The sequence below is a fragment of the Vespa mandarinia genome, chromosome 4 (genome assembly GCF_050613455.1).
Source record: "Vespa mandarinia isolate Hongniang chromosome 4, ASM5061345v1, whole genome shotgun sequence".
NCBI lineage: Eukaryota > Metazoa > Arthropoda > Insecta > Hymenoptera > Vespidae > Vespa > Vespa mandarinia.
Window position 1 is genome coordinate 8573467 of NC_140813.1, and position 25510 is coordinate 8598976.

Below are 25510 nucleotides of genomic sequence, written 5' to 3' on the forward strand. Positions count from 1 at the left end.
CGTTTATCACAGCACCACCGCTGTTTCTGTTTAAGTATTCTGTTAAATTTGTTGATACTTGTTAACATATTGAACAACATAGTTTCACTTTTTTCTAAATGATCATTGTTTTCTCAGGAATATCATTAAAAAAAAAAAATAATTTTTCCTTTCATAGTTATGTTGATAATATAATAGAAAAGTTGAATTAAATGATCATCAAATTTCCAAATTCAAATTAATTTCGTGAAACAAAAAATGACGGTCCATTATATCTTCTAACTCGTTATATTTTTAATCTTACCTCCAAATCTTAGGACTATATTATATAGTGACTTCCCATTGTAAGTCGTCCTTATATGCGTAAAGATTGTTCTTATTGTTAGAAAATGACGCTTCTCCTTATACAATAGAAATGAAGAGATAACGGAGCAAACATGGAAAAAGAAAGCTCTGTAAAGTACAGAAAATATCCTCATCAGAATCTATTAATTACCTCATTTTGTACGTATGTAGTACATATAACATGAGACAGATATTTATATCATTAGATATCATCAAATATCTATAATGCTTGCAGCGTTTCGATTAATTGAACATTATCCATATTAATAGTGTAAAAGAGAAAAAAAAATAGGGAAATACAATCGACATCGCTTGAATTCTTATTAATTACAATCTCATGATGGTATCGATGTTTTCTATAAAAAAAAAGTGCATTCCAATAGATGAAATAGCGAAAGGTGATTAAGGGTTAGAAGAAACGAGCTTGGTGCTTTCGATAGAAATGGCGCTCATTCAATTTGCTCAAGTTTCGCGACGCGAACAATTTAATTATTACCGTTACACACTGAGAACGAAGTTATCGTTAAAGTTATACCCAGCTGTTGCCGTTGCCATAATTGCACGTAGTTACGTAGCTTCGCACAATCGCCGCTGGTACAGCGTTAAATTAACTTTGGACCAAATAATCTTCCTCCAAAAAATAAATAACTAACCCTTGTCCCCTGGTTACAGTAACGAAAAAGGTACATTGCTTTTCAAAGGAAATTTTTCTCTGAGGGAATTTTTATTTCTGTAAATTTAGAATATAAAAAATTTGTTTTGTGCGTTTCTCTTGAACCGTTCGAGCTCATTTCGAAGTAAGTTAAATTGTTGTAAATGTAAGAAGAGATCTCCCCTTCGGAGGAATGATACAACCCTTTCTAAAAAGATATCTCAACATCACCATCATCGTTACGAAGAGATGCAATGATAACATCGTTGTTTACGTGTCGAGAATAATGCTCTCTTTGGTACCTTCATTTTGGAACGTGAAATTTCCATCGCGAATCGTCCTTGAAATGAAAGAGACACAAACTTTATGAATCGACTCTAATTACAATCGACTCGTTGAATGTTCGAATATGTTGCTTGAGACAAAAGGATGGAACCTTTTGCATATTTATCTATAGGGTATCCCATTTTTATAACAAAATCGGAATATCTCGTAAAGAACTGAATCTATCAATACAATTTTTTAACAAATACGTTTCGCATAAAGGGATAAATCATATGGTGCCAATTCTTTTACAAGTCGAATGGTGATGGTTTTGATTTGAATATTGATGATTTTCAAAGTCGAATTCGATTATTTTAATGGAACTATATATTTTTCTTTTCAAAATACAATACCATTTGTCGAGACGAATTCAACGATATGCCATATCAGGTTATTTATTATTATAAAATGTTGTACATTATATTATAAATTTGTAAGTTACGAAAAAATACAATCCTGTCTCGTTGGTTAACCGCTATCAGGCCGTGTGTTGGAATTTTATGATCAGAAAATTAGAGAAAATAATAAGTCTGTAATTCTTCTTTAAAATATAATCAAAATTAATTAAAAAAATATGAAAAATAATAATAATAAATTAAAATGAAAATAATAATAATGTAATTACTTTATGTAGTTGTCCACATGCATCTAAACGTAATCAAATAAGCTCTAGATATTTATAAGAATTGGCTGTCAACAAGATAAAGCAATTAAATATAAGCAAGAAGAGATAGAAAAGAAAGATAAAACTTTTAGAACAACCATGTGCTATAGATGGAGGTTGAAGAAATGAAGTGGTCAAAAATTAAATCCATAACGATATAGCGAAATCAGTTAAAAATAAAAAATTGTAACAGTAAAATAATAAAATCTGTTCTTCCACCAAATCTAATTCTATAAACCTATTAATATATACATAAATGTATAAATTATGGATTATATCATACTGCATTATATGACTTTAAATTACATAATATTATAAATTATTATAATCTACTGCATTTTATACGATTAAATATAAATAGAACGTACAATGTATTTTGTACCTATATATAATTAAAATAAAATTAATGTTTATAATGAATAAAGTATAATTTCTTCAAATTTTAAATTACTTATTATTAGACCAATAATTCCCGATATAACAAAGTTATTTATATAATAATTACATAATAAAAAATAACTGATCAAAATAAATTTATGAAACTTCAAAGATAAAAGCTACTAAGTTCGATATGGGAGAAAAATTTCTGCGCTCTTCAGAAATTAAATTTTTAAACAGGAGAATACAATTTACCCGGAAATAGCAAGATTAAGTGTGCCATCTCTTCACATATCATTTGATCCTGATACAAATCTCTATTTGCGAGAGAAATTTCCGTGCTTTTCAGAATTTGTATTTTTAAACAGGATAAAATAACTTACCAAGAGGTGGCATATCTAAGCATGTCATTTATTTGGATATCATGTTATCTTAATACAAATTTTGATTTGCGAGAAAATTTTCGAGCTACCATTGAATTGAATTTCTTAATAGGAGAGTAATAATGATCTGGAGGTGGCAAGATTTCAGTGTGCCATCTCTTCATATTTTATCTGATCCTGATAAAAATCTCAATTTGTGATAAAAGTTTCCACAGGCTTCTGAATTTTTTATTTTAAACAGGGTGAAATAACCTACCAAGAGGTGGCATGCCCATTCATACTACCTCCTTGGATATCATGTTATCCTAATACAAATCCTGATTTACGAGAAAATTTTTGAGCTACCATCGAATTGAATTTCCTAATAGGAGAGTAATAATGATCTGAAGGTGGCAAGATTTCAATGTGCCACCTCTTCACATATAATGTGATCCTGATACAAATCTCGATTTGCGGGAAAAATTTTCGTACTTAACAGAATTTGAGTTTTTGAATAGGAATGAATAACTTATATGGATATGATACGCACATACTTGTCCATTATGTGATTCAGATACAAATCTCTATTTACAAGAAAAATTTACGCTTTGTTCAGGATATTAAGTAATAAGGTTAATTTTTGGTTAAGGAGGATAATAAGAATGTTAAATAAAGAATACATCGGATTTCTCTTCCCGTTACATATTTTTATTTTCATTGTTAATGCTAACACATAATAAGTACATTATATTAGAAAAGTTTACAAATATTTATTTTTCGTATGAATTACGTTGTAATGTAATATAATATAATGCAACATAATACAATATAATGCAATATAATTCTACTATAAACAAAGGACGTATTTCGTAGCTTCCTTTATTCTTCGGAAATTACGTATCTAAGTTAACGAAATATATTTCATAAGAAGTTCAGCTTTTGTTTAGTACATCCATCTTGACAGTCTGTGAAATAAAATTATATCTTAAAATCTCAAGAATCTATAATATAATTTATAACATTTTTCAAATGATCTCGTATGACACGTCATTGTATTCTTCTAAACAAATGCCATCGATCTGTTCAAGGAAAAATATGTAGTTGTTTTTAAAATTGAATTTGGCTTTGAAATTTTTTTCACCACTTGACCTATAAACAAACAATTGGCAACGTATTGTGTGTCTTGTCATTCCAAATAAATATGTAAAAAAATTTTTTTTATAAATTCTATATCTTACGAAATATTTCAATTTTTTGAGATGAACGAGACATCTTGTATCATTATACTGAATAGAGTGTTCAAATGATAAAACCTAAATATTTCCATAATTTATGGGCATATGAAAAAACTTCTTAAAACAAATATATATTCAGTTGAGAAATGTACATAACAATCGGGATGATTTGTATTGAAAATGATAATTTTTTTAAGATTTATGGCCAGTAGATTTATGTTTTTCTTCAAGTGTTTTTTCTCAAAAATTTATTAAAAATGAGGAATATTTAAATAAGACATTTAAATACTCCTCCACATATACTAAATATATAGATACATAGATAAATAGGAAGACTTTCGAAAATGGAGTCAAATCAAAGTTGACGAACTCGACCCACTCGATAAATTTGTGTTATCGATATAGCCGAAGGGAAGAGAATTTGTGTCTGTGTTTCTTCGTATATGTGTGTACGAGAAAGATGGAGAGAGAGAGAGAGAGAGAGAGAAAGAGAGACAGAGACAGAAAGCCAAAGAGGATGAAGTTACAGTCTCCAGAAGCGTTTCAAGATGAGACCGAGGTTGTAGATCGAAGCTTCCAAGTCGGAGTCTTGCAATCTTGGCTAATCAAAGTGCGACCGGTGCTTGTGGAAGGAGTATAAGGTGAACGAACCTGTCCGGATGTCCCATCGGAAGTGGTCCGATGTCTCCTGAGTTATTTCTTCTTCGGGAGTACTCTATCCTATAGTTTTCTCCTATAGCTCTCCTGTGCTTCCCTTACGATGACCGAGAGGAAAGAATTCACTAGATATCCTTCTGGGAACCATTTTCTCCTTTCTCCCTCTTTCTTTCTCTCTATTCTTGCTCTTTTTCTATCTATCTCTCTTTTTCTCTTTTCATTGTCATGCCCTTTCTATCTCCGACCCTTATTAAATCTTTCGCTTTGGAAAAGAACTTTAATTCCGGACGTATCTTTCTCTCTCTCCCTCTCTCCCTCTCTCTCTCTCTCTCTCTCTCTCTCTCACTTTCACTCTATTATAATGTCGTTAATTTGCAGAACTTATTCGTCGGAGTTGGCGGACTATCTATGAACATATATACGGAAGAAGTGCTTCTCTCGGAAAACCGTTTAAAAATATTTTACCTTCGTTAGGACAAAGGGACAGACCTTTTTACAGATGTAAAATTCTATTAAGGTGCTGCTTGCTTCTCTACGTGCTGTAGGAAATACTCTTCCGCGTAATTTTACGTCGCTTAAATAAATTGGAAACGAGAGTGAGAAGAAAGGTAGTGAGTAGGAAAAAAAAGGAAAATAAAAAGAGAGAGAAAGAAATAAAAAAAGAGAGAGAGAGAGAGAAAAATGAGGAAGGAAGGATAAAATGGTTCTCTTTTTTTTTCTTCTTTTCTTTTCAGCAACCGGTGGCTTTCCTTACATGTTTAAAGTCACCGAATTATCCTGTCTTATCTTATAACCTTCTCACTCTCTTTCTTTCATTCTCTCTCTCTCTCTCTCTCTCTCTCTCTCTCTCTCTCTCTCTGTCCTTTGTTTTTTTGAATGTAACAAGAGAATTTCACATAACAAGAACAATTTTCACGAAAAGAGTCGAAATGTCGACGAACTTGTTAGCTCGTGATCATAAACTTAGTATGCACGTAATAAAACATCGTGTTCGGCTTTCGAAGGAACCACTCTACTCTTACTCTCATCCCTTTCAGGATAGTGTGAGCGCGCGGTTATATCCTTTATTGCACACATACGATACACATATACTCTCGCACAACGAAGGATGTCTGCCGTACACGTCTAAACGTTTGGAAATTCTAGAGCTGTCCTTGTTTCCACGTTCGTCGACTAGATTGCAATTACTGCTAATTAATTGAGCAAAGGGTTGAGTCTAGGGAGTCTGGGGACAAAGCAAAACGAGACTGAATCAACGTAGAAATTGTAGTGGAGAAGAGTATCACTTCACTCGACTTGATATACTTCTATATAAATGTTCTTATCGTAAATGATAATTATTCATTACTCGCTTCCTCTATTAAATCATTTCTTTCATTTAATTCGATAATTTCGAACGTATAAAATATTGTCAAGTGAGTGGAAAAGAAAAAAAAATTTTTGAAAAGCGAAAGTAATGTTTTTAAATAAATGTGTTTAAACTACCTCCGTCATCGTTATCACATGTATTAATCGTATTAATCGAAGCCAATTCGTAATACGAGCCTAATCGTCGATCGTTCGAATAGCACGCTAATCATTCTCCAGATTATAATGGCCACTCGTCAATTATCGCACAATTGCAAACTGACAAATTGAAAGCGCTCCAGCAATTACTCGGTCGAGTTTAGAAAGTGCAATGCAAGGCTCTCGAGCGTGAAGTTACCTATCGATGTTCGGTGTGCTACCGGCGTTAATTAGATTACTTTATCAAACGCATTATTAGTTGCTTTAAAAAGTTGGAACGACGAAGATTTAATAATCTTATCTTCTCTTCTATGTAGGTAGCTAAAAAAATTATCTATTCACTGATCGCCATATAATTTTTGCTCTATGACGTCAACAATTTCACCGATCGTTTATTTCATAAAAGGTTACTTATCAATCCCGATCGTCGAAAGTATCATTAAAGTATTATAAGAGATAGTACCTTTTTTGATCCTCTCACGGTAAATACTTCGGTAAATGCTTTTTCGCATCTCATTAAAGGAACTAAAAAAAAATCGAAGAGATAAGCTGATTTAATCAACCAACTTTAAAACGACTTGCATCCTTTTTCGCTTTTACTTACAACATCGAAGTATCAACAGCAGTGCCCATCACAGACAATACCAAGGTGTTTCATCTTGAAACTATCAGTTGACTTGCAAAAAAGTTATTTGCCCTTGAGTAAAGGAATGGCTGCCGCGTTCAAGGGTTCAGCAGGATAAAGAAGAAAAGAGAAGAAGAGGGATTCGAAGAGCCCGGCAAATATTTGCTGTGAGATTGAGGCGAGAACGGGTTCGAGAATAGCGTTTCGCAAATAAAGCCGAATTTGTATATATATATATATATATGTATGTATGTAGATATTTATATCTAATATACATATATATGATATATATGTGTGCTTGTGTATGTGTATACATACATATATATATATATACATACATACATACATATATATATATATATACTATAGTGATATTTGTGTATGTGTGCATACTGAAAATAAACGCAGAAGGCTAAAAGGCAAGAGAGCATGGCAGATATGACGGATCTCTTCGTTCAATATCGACATCAACAACCATCCTTGGCTCCTTTCGTGTTCTCGAAACTACTAACGTCCTTTTTTCAAGTATGGATAGCCAAGTGCTATGAATATTGGCCTAGATGTTTGAAACCAAGAGAAGAAAGAACTCTCGTCAAAGAAAGATTTTCCCTCGAAGATTCATTCATTTTTGTTCCACTTATCCCGGTTCGGCATGTTTATTTATATTCTTTTGTACGGCTACAGTTATTTTATCATATCAAAAAGATGCATAAATTATAAATTAAATGAATATAAAATGTGGCGAAGAACATGGGTTTTATGAAATATTCATTGAAGATTTTCTCTAATGATTTATATTTAATGTTCGCTTATTTATTGATGTCGTTTAACGACTTACTTACTTACCGCGTGAAGAAATGAATGAAAATGGTACATATAAGTATGTAATAAAATATGAAATATATCGTTGAGGTCGAAGAAACAATATATCGTTTTTCTCATCCCTTTTGTATTCTTACAATTCACCCCTCGACCTTTATATTATGGCACGTCCAGGGGAAATGTCTCCTTTGTTCACAATCGTAAAGAGTTTCTTTCTTTCGTGGAAGATTAACTCTTATCTTTCGATCTTCATCTTCAACTGCGAAAGATCCCGATCAAGTTGCTTTCGTTAAAGACGTACGAAAGGAAAAAGATATCAAATACTTTGAATCTTTCACATTATTAACTCCATCCTTGAAAGACGTTATTCTCAAAAAGAAAAATGATTGAAGCTCTTGAGATTATGAATTCGTTGAATAGCCTGAGCTTTTGTTAAAGATTCTAGATACTATATACACTATCTTCCCTTACACTCAGCGTTCCTTAACGAGTCCCAACTTCTTTCCCCTTTTTCCTCTCCACAATTAGCAGCTTTCCAAAGCTACCCACTTCTAACAACACAACACAGCGCATAGAGGGATTCTCGTTAAACTGGGTCGTGCTTACCACCCAGGGTTAATTGATAAACAGCCTTAGGCTGAAAATATCTTCTCGGAGATGCCTGTAAAATAGTTGCTCGAGATGTTCGAGAAAAAAAATATACATATAGAAATGTTTTAACGCGCAACATGCTGGTTCTTCTTTTCTTTTCTATTTTTTTTTTTCTTTTTTGTATATGTTTGAGGACCATAGTTCTGTAACTACATATGTGCGATTTTTCTCATTGAAAATGATCTGAAAGAAACTCAGAATAGTATTAATAAAATTGGGTCACTTTTACAATAGCAATTTGCAAGCTCGAGGACTTTCATTTTACGCTTATGCAAATTTTTACGTTCCACTCTGTGTACGAACAAGGAGGAAATGGTTGAAGGAAAAAAGAAAAGAGAAAAATTGTTTGTGTCTGAGAAAGGCTAGAAAGAATCCTTTTGAAACGACCACAAAGAAAGGACCAAACAGACTCTATTTGTTGTACTTGTTTTACGATCTTAACGTACATAAAGTAGAAAGAACTTTAAAAAGGATGAATTTGAGTTTTGTTGTCTCGGTTATCGTACTTTACAATTCTACATTAACATCCGACTAGTGAACGTTCCCACGACAAATGGAAAAAATTCTTCGAGTTACTAAATCTTTTAAAAGTTTCGAGAAAATTTAACTCCCCTTAAAAAGATCAGTCATTTGTTAAATAGTTTATATAATCCGTCAATCATGATTATAACGATATTACAAAAGCAGAATTATTGTTATAAATTAATATATATGTTTTATATGTATTACAGGACTATTGTTAGGTGGTGGATTGATAGTACTAGCATCAGCTCTATCTGACGCGTCATTAGAATTACCTCGGAAATATAGTCTACCTTCCACGGCAAATATGCAAACAGACGATAACGGTCTACCTCAGTATCACTATGGTTGGTGTCTACAACTCTCGGGATTAGCACTCATCCTGGCCAAAGTAGCTGCACTTTTAACTATGTCTGGATATATGGCACGATTTCCAACAGTCGAAGATATGGTAAATATTTCAACTTTCCAAAGTTCGATCGGTCGATACGAAATGCTTTATCATTATTATAAAATATAAAATATGTTTTATATAGAAAGTTTTATAATGAATGAAAGGTCAAAGATATTTTACTATGAAACATTAAAAGTTGGAAAGTGAAAGAAAGTAGAGACTCGTAATGCTACGTTGAAAGTTTCACTTAATCATGAAATATTATCTTTGTTGGATTTTTCTTCATAATATGGTCTATATTTTTCTTTCGTTTTTAGGTGAGAGTTATGGTACCAGGAGCAGAAAGAAAACTGAGAGAGCAAAGAGGTGTAAGCTCGGAGTACCTCATCAGAGCACATCAAAAGTCGCCAGGTCCACCTCAGACTCGTGGATTTAACCAACCTACTAAAAGTGTACTCGGTATTACGCATGATATATTCAAACATTTTAATAATTATGAATGGAAAGAATGTCTAAATAAAAATGCAATTAATGTTTTAGTTCCCCAGAGAGTAGCAGAAGAAGGAACTTCTCTACTGTGTAAGTCAGCCCCTGACATTTGTGCCTCCAACCCGCAAGCAATCAGCTATGTGGATAAAGCAGATCTCTCCCACGTTCTTCCAGCTTATCCAGATCCAAAGAATACCGACCCTCGATACACTTACGTCGATAAGCCAGATGCCAATGTTGTCGACTCACAGTTAAGCGGCTTCGCCGATAAAGAAGGTCTGATTGACTCAAGGATTTTATCAGATTCGAGACAAAATATGATTGCATTTACTGAGAACAAAGAACAAATTCTTGGTCAAGAACCGCGATATACGGAATTCGCAGCTAGAGCTACAGAACCAAACGTCATTGATTCCAGACTCAGTGGTTTCGCTGAGAAAGAAGGTCTTCTTGATTCTAGGCTCGCAGGATATCCCGAGAGGAATGAATCATTACTGGATACACCTCTTGGCTATGATACACGCTACAACAGCTTAGCCGGACAAACTGTACCTATCACATTGAAACATCAGAATACGTCAGTATCAGCGATCCAATCGCAATATATTTATCAAAACTTTGGTACGATACATTCTGGTATTTTAAGGGTATCCGAGCCTGGTACCAGCTCCAGTTCTAATTCGAGTCAAAGAAGTATGACCTTGCAGAATCCAAAACGAAAATCTCAAATCGCGCAAAATACTTTCAGTACGATGGAATGTGAGAAGAAGAAACGCGGTTCTGGTTTAGTAGGAAAGGCCGGATTTTATGCAGGCAGTGCCGTATGACCACCACCACCTCCTCCGACCCCAAGGTAACTCCACGAGGAGGAAACGCCGCTTTAGTTCGAATAAAGAGAATTGTTCAGCGGCGTTTTTATCAAACGGGTTGGAGGAAGGGTGTTTTTAAGCGGACAATGAATGCAACATTAGCATCGGTCGATAGTGCAGATCCCTAACCGTTTCCAATTCAGATCACTGCCGTATCACGCGTGATAATTTACCCACAGTCGGATTTACAAGTTCCTGTGATAATATCCCTGTCCAATAATACAAGAAAAGATCAAAATTTTATTACTAATGTTGTGATAAAAGTTATCTTGTAATCATAAAAAAATATCATACGAATCGATGCCATAACTTGAATATACCAAAATGATGAACGGTCACTCAACCGCACATTGGATCAAAAATATGTACATAAAATATTTATCCTAAAAGTTAGATATATAAGACGTCAATGTAAGGAGAAAGCAAAATGGATCTTCGATAAATTTATATTAAGCGAAATGGATCATCGAAGTATCTGACATTCATGAAATTAATATTAATCTAACTACTAATGAGAAAAGATGATCAAAAAGTTACGATATGAAGGAAGAAACGCAATAGTAGTTTGCTTAACATAGATGTAGCGTAAGTGTAAATGATACACCATAAGAGATGGTGAAATACCATGTTCTATTCACTGGCAATGTTTCACGTGCTATTTACAACAAAACTCCTCTCTCACGTTAAAAGAAATAGTTCGTGATCCTTTGCGATATCAGAAGTATTAAGTCGACTGACTACTCGTAATCAAAGAAAAACAAGTTGCCCAATGTTATAATCGTTGCAATCATTGCTTAATACGTTCTACGTTATTATTCTCATGATTTATCGTTTATACTTCAGAATTTAACGAACATCTATGGTGTATTGAAAATCATGTGAACCGCGATTAACGTAAATACGTAATCATTAAATTTGATCATAATCAAATCATAATTTTCACTCATGTTTCGAAAGCATAATCAACGGAACAAAGTTATAAGTAATCGTAATCGAGAAAGTAAACTTAAGTAATCGATACGCTGTAATATATTTGATGGTCGATACGATTTCGTTAAGTTACGTGATATGAACACGTATAATCGTATTTATTAAGAGGAACATTACGAGTAATAAATAAGACTCTCTATGTTCGACGTGAAAGAAATTGCCACTGACACGTTTCCATTATTATTAGAATATGTGTGTACGTTGGTATAGCGTTCTTTAACTAATAATTATGGTAACTGAAATAAATCTAAATTATTGATTCTATGAAACGACGAGATATTCAACCTTAACAAAACAAAATTATATGATTCATAAAATGACGTACACGCAATATATCAACAGTAATATGTTAACAGTAATAAATGTAATTAAAGAGCACGTTACTCATATAATATTTATACTTATTACGTATCCGGTCTGTGGCAAAGTCTTTTATCGTATTCACCGATTTCTGACATATCAGGGCAAAGGAAAATGTTTATGTTATCTATAATAATAATAAGCTGACTGCCATTTACTTTCATCAACTTTATATTTATTTTATATCTTTTTCTATTTTTTCGTTTACTTAGAACACTTCTCATCGAGGGAAGAAATCAAGGATGCCGAAAATATTCGAACAGTTTCGAAAAACGAAAACTGACATTAAACGGCAATTTTTCTTTTTTAAACTGAACCATACGTTGTATATGTCACTTTGCACTGCATATATTATTATATTATGATCGTAGCTGAATGTAATAAAATGTTTCTTTTGTAAAAATGAAGGCGTCTCCTTTCGTCGTCCAGTACCATAAATTACAAATTAATAGTTGAGATGTGTTATTTATTTTCCCATCCCTGTTAATAACGGTAAGTAAAATGATATTTTTCTAAAAATAATCAAGCGATTTATATTCACAGAATTAACGTAAACTTTGGATCAGGAGGAATTCTGAAATGTAGCCGAAATAGTACTTAGTGACAAATTTTTCATTATTTAATCGTTAACATGATAATCTAGCAAGTAGATGGCGTAAGAGGATCGAGGTAAATTTTAGAAAGGTTTCGCTAGATGGCTCGTCCATGTTTGCATTATCCGGCTGGACCGGCCCACTCCTAATGTTTAATTAACACCGCATAATTGCCCGGCCAATTAGAGCACATCGTTTAATATTAATCTGCAATTTGAATTCATTTCAATGCGGTTAAAATTTATTGAATACATAATTAATGCCGCATGTTACGAATGCAGATACGAGCGTGAAGCGAGCTCGGGGCGGCTTAGCGCGCTTTCAACGCACCGACCGAATGATTTATTTATATTAGACGGACACTAGGAAGGTCTACATTGAAAACTTCCAAGAAAGACTTAATGGTCTATAAAAGAGACGCGTATACCTTAGTACTGGCACGTTTCTTCGATATGCTTCTCTCGTTCTGACATCGACAATAGCTGACAAGTAAACGAAGATGCCGGATCTTCTACAAAGTTACTTCTCAACTAAATTCTGAAATATATATATATATATATATATATATATATATATATATATATATATACATATACATATATACATACATACACACATATATATTTTTTATAGGTATGTGTACATATATACCCTATATATATACATATATATATATATATATATATATATATATATATATATATATATATATACCTATAAAAGAGAAACACGTACGAAGTTTAAATTTGATTTCTAACCACTTCTAGGAATATCTTTCCGTACGTTCTTAAAATAGTAAACCTATTACGACTATCCTTATTATAATATTCATACCTTACAACGTGTCTTCATCAAAGTTACCTAGCTTGTCTGCCAAGATCTCCAAAGTTGCTTACAAATCTTGTACAATCTCGAATACACACGTGCTTACATTCATTGCGTGCTTATGTGCCTATCTAGTGCGTCTAGTTAAAATAGAAAAAAGTATTTATTTTTTCAAAGTAAAAATGTTCAATTTAGAAATAACAATTATTTAATTCATATAAAATTCTTGTCTATTTATTTATTATCGAAAATTTATCTAGCATTACTTTTGGCATAGATCGCAATGAAAAAAGATATGGAATGTTGTTTGTCTCTGTTATTTACCTGTGACGATCATCTTTCTATCTATCTCTCTCCCTCTCTCTCTCTCTCTCTCTCTCTCTTTCTCTTTTACTATCAACCCTCTCGTTCGAATATCCAACGAACCCCTTTCAGTAATCTCGCACCCTCAGCTCGTTTCTCCTTCCTCCTCTATCTCTTCCTCTTCATCCACCGGTTGGCATCCACGGGTACTCTCCCTCTAGCCGTCTCGCTCTAATCCAATTAAAAACGGCGTACGATCGCACGAAACAGCGGCGCATCGACCACGAGAATTTTAATTGATGTTACAGGTACGAGAGGGTAGGTGCCGCGTCGGAGGATTGCAGATAGAAAGAGGAGTATAGGTAGGACGTAGAGGGTGAAGAGAATCGAAAATAGAGGGTTGTGTTGTGCTATGGTAGGATGATAGTGTGCCAGCAAGGCACGTTCTTGTTCAAGCTCCAACTTTTGCCAACCCATCCCTCGAATCCGAAAACACGAATATCCCTCTTCAATGTGCCTACAAAAGTCGCGTTAATCATCGACCACCACTTCTTCTTCGGAACATTTTTGATTCGACAAGTTTCATAACGAAATTGACATGTGAATGGGTGTCCATAATGTAACATAATATTTTTATTCTTTTTCATAAATTGTTCATATATTGTAACATATCAAATTAATGATAAAGAATCGTTTTATTCTGACCATTTTCTTTTTTTAGTTTAATTCTACTACTCTAAAGGTTTCTTTTTCTTTCCTTTTTTTTTTGTTACATTATAAACTGGATTCGAAAAATAATTAGTCTACATATAATATTAGAAATTTTTTTTCTACATGCATAAATGCACAAAACATAATTTAATCGAAAATTAATAAATCTATCTTCATTTATCTACTGTTGAACGAACTTGTTTAAATGTCGATCAAATATTTCTAACAAATATTTCGATAAAAGTGATACAATACTTTTGTATTTATCTTCTACAAAATTTTTTTACTCTATCTACCGTCTTCTTTATTCCGGAACAACATTTCCGAGAAGAGGAAGGGCGTCGAGAGTCGAAGAATATCTTAATCCTTCTGGCCATCTATCATCGCAGAAAGTCTACCGGTTAGCCGATTCTATCTTCTTCCGTCCGTTTCTCGTTCTTCTTTCTTCTTTCTTTTTTTTTCGCACACCCTCCGTAGTCACCGTGGCCTTTTGTTACCTTGTTTAATAACTTATGATGAATGTACCTCGCTCCACTTTGCTTCCACTTCGTTTCTCTTTTTTCATAACTCCAGTGTCTCAACAGAACAACGTAGATCCACCTTTCCCTTGGGTCTTAAGATGTCCCTTATACCTTTAGTCTTTATCATGCTCCAAATTAAAAGGATACATTTCTTTGAGCTTTTCTATATTATTTGTCATACAGACGTAGACAAACAGATGAAACATCATATATTCGCAAAGAAAATAGAAACTTAAATATCAAATCCAAATCAAGTCAGTGAACTACGCATCATCGGTCTTACCTGAAGCTGATATAATGATAGAATCCATCACGTTACCAATTATCATTAAGCTGTGAAACAAATGATAGTCGATCGTGTTAGACGAGTAAATGTGGTTACCTTCGAACGTCGAGAGATCACTATACATACACTCACCCCGTGAACGCAAGTAGAACGAACGAAGGGGTGGTACTCTTATCTGGTCAAGAGAACGATGGAGGGAACGTATTAGTGGCCGGTATTAAATTATGGTCAGCCTGAGGCAACGTTGCCCGCTAGTGATACCGATGTTGCACGATAACAAACAGCGCGAGCCTCTTCCACCAGCCCTCTCTCGCGGAATTAACCCTCGAGATTGCTGGTGCTTTCGAAGGATAATTTCATTTGGCAGCAACTCCTGGCTCCAGTGCCGCTTGTCTGCTGCGGGGTCTACGTTTTCTACTTTTCTATTCTTTTTTCCTTTCTCTCTCTCTCTCTCTCTCTCTTGCACACTTGATTACTATACTTGACCACCGATCTTCTTTTTATATTCTTTCACCTACGTTATTCCAACGAACCTGACAGTTTAGTTTTAAATACTTCCGAGGCTCTTTATTAGTTTCTTCCGCATTAATTATCACTAATCGTCAATTATCTACTATCATTTCTATTAATTAATACGTTATGGACAGGCTTCACTTAAGATTTTATTTTCTTTTCTATAATGTAGGCAAAAATAAATTTGTACTTTCCTTTCGGATAAAAATAAAAGAAAAGTTTACGCATAGATAGCACGCGAGGTAGTTACAATCGTGGACGGCTTTCTAGGCTAATTTCATTTCGGAGAATTTCTAGAGGAAAGAGTAGAATGGCAGTGAAGTAAATACGCTTGACCGCAGTTTGCTTCTATCTGCGAAACATTTTTCCCATTTTTCGGCCATTCACTTCTTTTTACCGTAAAACCAGAGCTTTTTAGGGAATTGCAAGCCCCGGGCGAGGCTACCGCCCTTATCTGCACGGATTTTAACGTCAAGCCTGGACTACGGTTTCGGTGATTTGCGACCTTTGATTACCTTCTGATGTAATTCATCTAAGTATTCCTTTTTTATTCTTTTTCACTAAATTTTATGAAGGTAGAAATACGTTCGATCATGATCGCCAACATTTTAAGAATGATAGACTTTTTCCGTATATGGTCTATAAAAGATAAATGTTTTCAGATTTTAGAATTCATCTGCACCGAGATTCCCCTAAGATTTTCTTGGATCACCGAAATTATTCCATCGAGGTGAGGAAAGTTTGAAAATGAAACGGAAAAACACGTCGAGCTTTACGGTTGTTTCCGAGGGCATGATAAACGCGTAAAATTCCTAAAAGTTGGAAGAGGGTTGCCAAGAGCAAGGGTCAGGATAGGTTACTTCGAGGGCAAATGGAAAAAATAACCTTCTCGGCGTTTCATCCTGTCGGACGACGGACGAATGAATGTTCCGAAAACGTCTCCATTTGCCAGACAAAAGGCTCGACTTTTTTCGAAGTCTATTTTCTCTTCTTTATCCCGAGGGTTACTCCAAAGAGTTTCCTACGAGTCATTTTCGTTGGACATCTTGACACTCGATACAATTATTCATTCCAAAGTTCGTACTTTTTTGACAAAATTTTGACAAATTTTTTAATTAATATATAAAATTATCTATTATTTCTTTAAATTAATTAATAATCACATAATCTTTCATTCGGCTTCTTAACCTCGTCAAGATTTTCTATAAGAATAAATTTTCCTGAAGGACCATTGAACATTTTACGACAAATTCATCGTGACCGTCCTTGAAAATTGGTCGTCGAAAGTATCGTGGCTTCTAGCGTCCAAATACGGTTCAAGCAAGTTCGAGAGGTAAGCGCCGCCTGCAGTTGCTATGGCGACAGGACCGTCTAAATCCGCGGAGCACCCTTCCGCAGCGCAACGAGGGTAGTTGGAGGAACGTTGGGGGTGACAATGGAGGCGCTAAGCTTGGAGATTTGCACGAACCACGCCGGTTGGTCGGTTCATTGTTTCAACGCCGACTCTCCTGGAAAACGTATAACCTAATCTCTCACTCTACCCCATTTTTTTTCCTTTTTCCTTCCCTTCCTTTCTCTCTCTTTTTATCTCTCTCTCTCTCTCTCTCTCTCTCTCTCTCTCTCTCTCTCTCTGTCTCTCTCTCTTTCTCTCTCTTTCTCTTTCTTTCTCTCTTTCTAGTTTCTCACCCTTAGGAAAAAAAGTCACTAGTCGAGCGTCTTATGTGAAAGAGAAACGTCCACCAACTCTACCAAGTACAAGTTTTTACTCTGTCTTCACTTCTCAAGTATCCTCGACGATTCGATCGACTATTGAATTTTCTCCCGATGTATTTTTTTTTTTTTTACTTTACGAAATCATTTCTAGATCGCTTTCTTTTTTTTTCAATTAAAATATTACTATTCATTATCATAATCCAATGACTTGTATTTCGTCGATTATCAATTTCTTCTACCGAATGAAATTTAAATGCCATCGGAAATAGGTACGGAGTCACCAAGGCAAGTTATAATCTCGAATTTATGCGACATAAATTTCAACGTTCTTCGACGGAGAACCGGAAAACGTATCGCGAATCGCTTCGTTAGCGAATAAGCTAATAGTAGTAACTTATATACACATGTAGATATATTTAGATATATACAATTTTTTCTTTTTTCTTCTTCTTCTCACGAAAGCTAATCAAATTTTTGCAAGCTTTCAATGTCAGCATCGATTGTAATAATAAAGATATTTATGAAAAATAACAAAAATAAAAGAAGATTTCAGATATAAGTTCCTCCAATTCATTTCTCTTCGAATTTGAAAATTCAATACGTTCTTTACAACTCGGTGTCGTCGTTGATAACAAAGTTTCAAACATTGAGATTGAGATCGTCAGCACCAACAGGATCGTCGACTAACTTTTTTTACGACAATAATTTAATTTCGCGGTGAGAGTTCTGGTGTCGCTCGTAAATACCACGATTATGGGTCGCGCTTATTAAATCCGAACGGATACGATGTCTTCTGTACATGTTTCTATCCTCTTGGACCATTCATTCTTGAATCTTTTCCCTCTCTCTCTCTCTCTCTCTCTCTCTCTCTCTCTCACACACACACACACACACACACACAGGACACTGTCACTTGTCAGGTTGCATCGAAGCTTGGAACGTGCGCCGCTCTTCTTTCCCTTTCGCTCTACCTTTACAATCCACCGATGCTAATTTCACGGGGTTTGTAGAGCCTATCGCTTCAGCAACAACATGGCAGTAACGTGGGACTGGTACGCGGCTACAAGAGACTCTAAAGAGAAAGAGAAAGAAAGAGAGGGAGACTCGTTCCTTCGGCTTGTGGCGGCCTCACTGATGATGACGAGATGATCACTTAATTTGGCCAACAGCTGCCGCGTCGTAGCCTCTTCTTCTTCTTCCCTTTCTTTCTCTCTCTCTCTCTCTCTCTCTCTCTCTCTCTGTCTCTGTTTCTTTTTCTTTTACATTTTTTCTTTCTTTTTCTTCTTCCTCTTCATTGGGGTCTTCTTGTTTTTTGCACACCCCGTCTCGCCACAAACGGACAACGACGACGTTTCTTACCAACGAATGCAAAACCATTCTCTTTCTTTCTCACCTCTCTAGACAGAGAGGGAGAGTCTACATTATTTTCAACAACAAAGAGTCTTGATAAGATTCTTGATCGATGTAAAAGCAAAGCCGACTCGTTAAAGAAAATCATCGACAAAAAGAGGGAGAAAGGAAAAGAGAGAGAGAGAGAGAGAGAGAGAGAGAGAGAAAGAGGTATATAAAAAGAGAAGAAAGGATCGGGATTACATTTTTTTTGCTTGACATTTTTCTACTTATCCAACGGGTGCTCGTTTCGCGTCGGGTCACTTCAAAGTCCCGATTCAGAAAGACTGCGGCCCAAATTTCCGGATACTTGGGACCGGACCAGAGTAGAGATTTTAAACGGCGAGCGTTCCTACTTAATCCCAAGATGATTATTTATGAACGTAAGAGGACAGAATCGTGGCTACGTTAACCTTCGCTTATAAATAAAGTGTTGGGCTCGCATAGCTACACGAAGACCCCTTATTAAATGATTATGCCGAGAGAAGATTTACAGACCACTTCGTCATCCAAGATCAATGACCTTGGATAATCTCTTCACGGTCTCATTAAGAACCACCGACCAGGTGTGCCGATCTATCAGTTAAAATTAGATCGCTAGAGTGAGAAAGAAATAGTTGCAGCCTCTTGATGACGAGTTTGCAAACGTGCGATTTGACGAAAGAAGAAAAGGAACGGAGCTTCACGAAATTCACAGGTGGGAATCAAAATCGTATTCTTTGTAATCGGTTGAACATTCTGGAGGAAGAAATCAAAGAAAAAAAAAAAAAGAAAAAAGAAAAAAAGGGAGAAAAAAATACAAAGAAAGAAATTCTCCATAAAGTTCATAAATTTATCGGGCGGTGCGTCTGTCGCCCGATTGGTTCTCGGCACCAACGAAGAAATACCCTGGGTCCTTCTACCTCGTACGAGCCCGCGGTATAATTCAAAAATTCAAATTACGTATTCTATTAGGTGCGAGACCGAGTGGTAGAGAATGCGGCGGTTTGGAATGAAAAAAAGGAAGAAAATAAATGAAAGAAAGAAAGAAGAGAAGAAGAGAGAAGAGCAAAAGACGAAGAAGGGCTGCAGATGAAGAGAAAAAGAAAGAGAGAGAGAAAGAGAAAGGAACAGAAAGGGAGGAACAGAAAGAGGATAGAACAGCACAGACAGACAGACAGAGAAAGAGAGAAAGAGAGAGAGAGAGAAAGAGAGAGAGAGAGAAAGAGAGAGAGAGAGAAAGAGAAGCTTGTCGGAGAGAAGGCATAAAAGGAAGGGTCCTGGTAGGTGCGCAACACGTTCAAGTGGTAGGGAGAAAAGAGATAGAGATAGAAGAGAGGGTGGAGGAAGAAGAAGGAGGGAAGAAATGAGAAAGAGTGTAATAAATTGGTGGTGAGATTATTCTCGACGTGCATTAAGACGTCAAGCGGCGACGGACGACCTGAAAAGTATTGCCCGACACCTTCTGCATCGGTTTCTCTCTCTCTTCCAAGAGAGAAAGATAGAGAGATAGTGAGATAGAAAGAGAGAAAGAGAAAGAGAGAGACAGAGAGAGAGAGAGAGAGAGAGAGAGAGAGAAAACTGCTGCCCCTTTCCCCCACTTTCTTACTCGCAACTCCCCACCACATTCTCTTAGAAAGGCCCGTCCTTCTCCGACGAGACGACGATGACGACAACGACAACGATTCGCATCTCCCATTCCTGTCTTTCCGGCACGATCTCGAAGAAGATTATACTCAGCCTAATCAGCCAAAAGGTGCGAACGTGCCATCTGAATTTGTTAAACTCCTTAAACTTCGTAGATTTATGATTGACTTCTTTCTTTCGTCCAAAAAAGAAATCATTTTCTTATTTAAAAATACATACTTACGTATGTGTATGTATAATAAATACATCGATCTTTTTATGTATTATTATAACAAAAATTTTAAGGATAATGACAATCAATATTTTTTCACATGACTAATTACACTTTACTAGTCATCCTTCGATTGATATATACATATATACATAGATATGTATATAATGATATTTTGCGAATCACTGTATCGTTGCGGTGTTTTAATACGATATAAGAAGAAAAATATGAATGAGTCACGCGGAAAGATTTAATATAGCTCGCGAGATCTTTTAAAAGAAATTATACGATCGACGATTTGTTGGTGAGAAAGAAAGAGAGAAAGAATGAAAGAAGGTAGATGCAAAAACCGGATGGATTAGGATAAGATGGACCCCCGTGGCTTGCTGGTGAGTTCACCATTGAGTCCCTTTTCGTGGGTGTTAAGTAATATATTATATGTAGGCAACACCTGGCACCACGGCGGCGTGCGGACGGCTCTACAAAGGTCTCATCCCTTTGCTCGAAGAAGAGAACGATCGTGACTCGTTAACACCCCCTCCTACCAAGAAATACATCGTGCCAGCCACTGCCCCGTTCACCCTCGACGTCAAACCATTCGCAAAGATTGAACTCTCTCTCTCTTTCTCTCTCTCTTTCTCTTATCTTGTTTTCTTGACCCTTATTTAATACGTCTCTGTACTCGTAAAGCGAAAATTTAACTTCATAAAATTTTATCGAAACTCAACGGACTCAGTTTACCAGATTCATGTCCGCCCAGATTTCTAAAGATGAGAGATCATGAATATATTGAGACCCATGAATAAATTTGGATACTTCACGACTCGAAAGTAGTAATTATCATACTATCCAATATTTTCATGAAATATGTATATTTTGTCGTTTCTTATATGATTATGACAAGTATCAATTAATATAAATTTATGTAATAATAGATAGATTTTATTTCTTAATTCAGGAATATAAATATTCTATTACTAAAGTATGTTAATTAGCTAATGATTTGTTCGAAAATTTGGAATTTTTTAATAGATCTTAAGCAATATCAAAAATTAATTTATTCAAAATTATGTCCTTTCTATCTATGAGAAAGCCTAATTCGATACCGTTTAATTCATATAAATAATAATGACATCAGTCAATACATTTATCGAGGATCTTACAATTAAAAGCATATACGTCAACATAATTCATTCTGTCTCTTCATTAGTCTAATTCCATTTAACTTCCCATCGAATCAGTATGAAGTGGTGAACGCGTGATCAAGCTAATACGAGTGACATTCGTTTGATCGCGGCACGACACCGGGCGCCGTAGGAGATGACGATGAAATTTTCAAAGCTCTTCTCGGACGTTCTTTGACTTTCTCGAGTCACCTTCTCATTCTTTTCCTTCTTCCTCTTCTTCTTTTTCTCTTCCTTTCTCTCGGCATGTTTCTTTTTGGTCTCTTTCGATTCGACAAATGCAAGCAACCTCCAATGAAGATGTTACAAGAAGAGATACGTAAGGTGTGAAATTAAATCCTACTCAGGATTTCATTGGGAGATTATTATCATCTTCGGACATATCCAAGGGAGTTCATCAATTTCAAATCATCATTCCCATTCTACAGACCTAACTTTAATCCAACGATTGAGACTCCGCTGACAATGAAACCACAACGAATACGAAATGATACTAATTTACAATGGGATATTAGCTACCAGCTACCAGGATATCATCGAACACACCAACGAAAGTTACTCAAGACATTAGAGAAAACTAAAAAAACTGTTGCTAAGAATATGATTACTATATTTGTGCTAACTAACAATTATTTTTTATTTTTCATCTCCCTTTACCGCGACAGCAACCAGTTCAGTGAATAATCACGAAGTCATCTAAATATATAGCGGTAGAACCGAAATTCGTGTTCAATTATAACTGTCTCTTCTCTTTTGTAGCAATCGATATCGTTTGGAGTTTATGTCGATATACTAATTTACAAGGGGCCATCAGCTACCAAAACTTGCACCCGCCAAGAAAGGATGACCTATCAAGTTTCCGACATTGGTTTTCGGTGGGAGGATGAGGCCCGAGGCTTTCTGGCCTTACCTGGCTGTCCAGCTGGCTCTCGCACCCTTCGCCAAGACTAGAAAGAGAAAGAGAGAGAAGGTGGAGGAGAAGAAGAAGAAGAAGAAGAAGAAGAAGAAGGTCCGATGAAGACGTTGTAAAACGAACGTACACGCCGTTCGTGTCTCGGTTCTCACACCTCGAAGACGAAGCGGCAAACGGTCAAAGGCCCGCGGGGGGTAAGCCCCTCGCGCGCGCGGACCGTGAGGCTAATTGATACGTAAGATTGCGTTCCCTTGGTCGCCCTCACCATCACCATCATAGTATCCTCCTTGGGTTGCTCGGATGATTGGTTGTCCGAGGTAGACCGGTCACTGTACTTCTGATTCGATTCTACATCGCGATACGCTTTTTATGTCTACAGAATCGAGGCTGCCTCGGAACAACATTTTATTTTCGATTCGAAAATGTTCTCTACCCTAAATCTAGACCTATCGTCTACGAAACTAACCTAATTTATCTTCGAAATAAAAACGATACAAAGGAATCGAGTATAAGTCATCTTTGAATTCCAATTTTTACGTTCGTTTGTAGATTTCGATAAGGAATTTTACGTGTATTATACGTGTTGTAAGAGTGCCTTTTGAAAAATATACAGGGTTGAGCTTAATGATGATTTAAATAAAAACCTTCAAACATGCTTCGTATCGTAGAGTCCCGCCAGAAGAGAGGGCGTGGTCACTCGCTGATGATTTAATGTCGAAGTCTCTGCATGTCTCCTTGGTTGGAACTGGCTACAAGAAAAAGGAGTCGCAACAATAACGGCAACAACATTAAGAACAACGGCACAACAACCGACTAAACGGCGAGCTCCTCGTATGCGCGTTTTGGGGCGGCAACTTTACAACCGTTTAGCGTTTTATGGCCGTTTTATGCACGCCGCGATGCCTTTTGCTGCTCAAGAAATGCGAGAGAAAAAAATTTTTCTTCCGTTTCTTCCTTAACTTTTCTTCTTCCCTTTGTTGTAGTTTCCCTTTTTTTTCTTCTTCTTCTGTCCCAAAAATGAATTAAATTTAAATTTATTGACAATGATGTTAATACTATTCAAATACGAAAAGATGATTCTACAAAGTATATAAATATATCGTGTATTCTATATATATATATATATATATATAGGAAACATTTTTGCAATCATTTTTCTAACAACTTTTAAAAATTATTCCTCTGAAACTTTCTTTATATTTTACATGAGCTTTTATTCTAATAAATTATTCAACGAAATACTTGATAAAAATCCACTTCATTTTGATATAAAGTTATTACACAGAGAGGAGCCACGACAATACTTTCACGGTCACTCTATTTACGGCACAAATGAAGACTTCAAAGTACCCTTTGTCGCATCTAATTTCAAACGTGATATCTTGTACTGCTCGTGTATGCGATTAATCGAAAAAAAGACGAATGGAGAAGAGGAGATAAAGAAAGAGAAAAAGAAACAGGAAGAGTAAGAGAGATTGTTATCTAAATTAGCATCGACCGTACGCAAGGAGCAACCGTATTACGGTGCCGTTTGACAAACGCAATATAGAAAGAGAGTTAGAGACAGTGCGAGAGAAAGAGCAAGAGCTTTCAATAATCGTTCATAATCGGTGTTCCCCGTGGGGCAGCCAGGAAAGGAGCGAGTTCGAACGTTGTTTAATCAGGCCGGTTCTTCGTTCTGTCCTCTCAATTAGAATCTCCCACGCCTCGATACGATAACGAGCTACTAATTACAGAACGATTTCCGATCGGTGTGCCAACCGTATTGTATTTTTTCTATCAAGTCTTTTTTCTTTTTTCTTTTTTTTTTTTTCTTTCTTTCCTTTTTTCTTCTTCTTTAACTCACTTGAGCTATCGGTGCTCGTTAATTTTGCGATAACATTTGGTTATCACGTAGTCATCAAACTTAACGACAAACCGGTAGTTAACAGGAACTCAAGGTGAGCTAGAATATAATGCTTTATAATATATAACAAAGTTCGTAGTCTAAAGATAGGAGGATGTCAATAGAAAAAAAAACAATAGTCGATATCGCAAAAGTTTTTCTCGTAAATCTTAGACTCACCTTGATTCATAAAATAGTTACGAGTATGCACCTATATACTAATTCAAGCTTACCCTCCAACGATTTAATATTCTTAAGGCGAGTGAGCACAGCGAGTAGATTCTACGCAAATAACTCGTGAGCACGCTTCTCCACTTGCAGGAGCTTCGCTCGAGATCTTTTATTAATACTTTTAATGGAACTTTAAAGATCCTTAATGACGTGATTTAATACGGCATGCTAATTAAAAAGAACAGAAAAGAAAGAAAGAAAGAAAAAAAAAAAGAAAGAAAGAACGATCGAAGTATCACGTAGACGTACGTCAAAGTGCAAAGATCACGAGAGAATTCTAATATCCATGTATTAATTACGTCCGCTAAATTATACGTAGCACGCTTATAAATGAATTATTAACGATATTTCAGGGACGACAAATTGTACGCCGTACGCTCCTTTCTAAACGTTTCGTATGATACTAATGCGTGCATAATTCGTGCCTCGCAAATAGCATAATGGACAATTCGAGGGATTCGTTCCGTTTGAAACATAGGATAGGCGAACGAACAGTAGCGAACTAACAAATCATTTTGCACGGCTCATTTCTACGATTGAAAATAATTACTTTGAAAGTGACGAGAGTTAAGCGTTTTTCTTTCGATCAGTGTCCCGGTAATCGATCAATTAGAGTAGGAGGTTGATCGATACGTTTGTTAGGAAATACTATAGAACGAATAAACAATCAGATAATCAAGCGGACGTTCATCTAATTATAAAGAGACCGATTAATTATCGACAACGAAATCCAAAGGGAATTCTTACGTGTCTATCTACTTTCTAACGTGAACATTTTTACT

The 25510-nt window shown here is 35.6% G+C and overlaps 1 protein-coding gene and 1 long non-coding RNA gene across 8 annotated transcripts in view; one reads left to right on the top strand and one right to left on the bottom strand.

The window, feature by feature from the left end:
- LOC118443181 (uncharacterized) overlaps positions 1-12273 on the top strand; it is a 181235-nt gene extending 168962 nt beyond the window's left edge. For all 7 annotated transcript variants that reach the window (XM_035869739.2, XM_035869740.2, XM_085656386.1 and 4 more), the window contains 3 exons: positions 8932-9173; positions 9434-9575; positions 9657-12273. In XM_035869739.2, the coding sequence (XP_035725632.2) occupies positions 8932-9173; positions 9434-9575; positions 9657-10432 (1160 nt within the window). In that variant the 3' untranslated portion in view covers positions 10433-12273. The remainder of the gene's footprint in view (positions 1-8931; positions 9174-9433; positions 9576-9656) is intronic.
- Positions 12025-13384, bottom strand: LOC146873072 (uncharacterized). Its single transcript, XR_014982038.1, has 3 exons — positions 13252-13384; positions 12845-12954; positions 12025-12624 (listed from the first exon to the last, which is right to left on the bottom strand). It is a non-coding gene; the product is annotated as an uncharacterized LOC146873072 (long non-coding RNA).
- Between the last annotated feature and the right edge of the window lie 12126 nt (positions 13385-25510).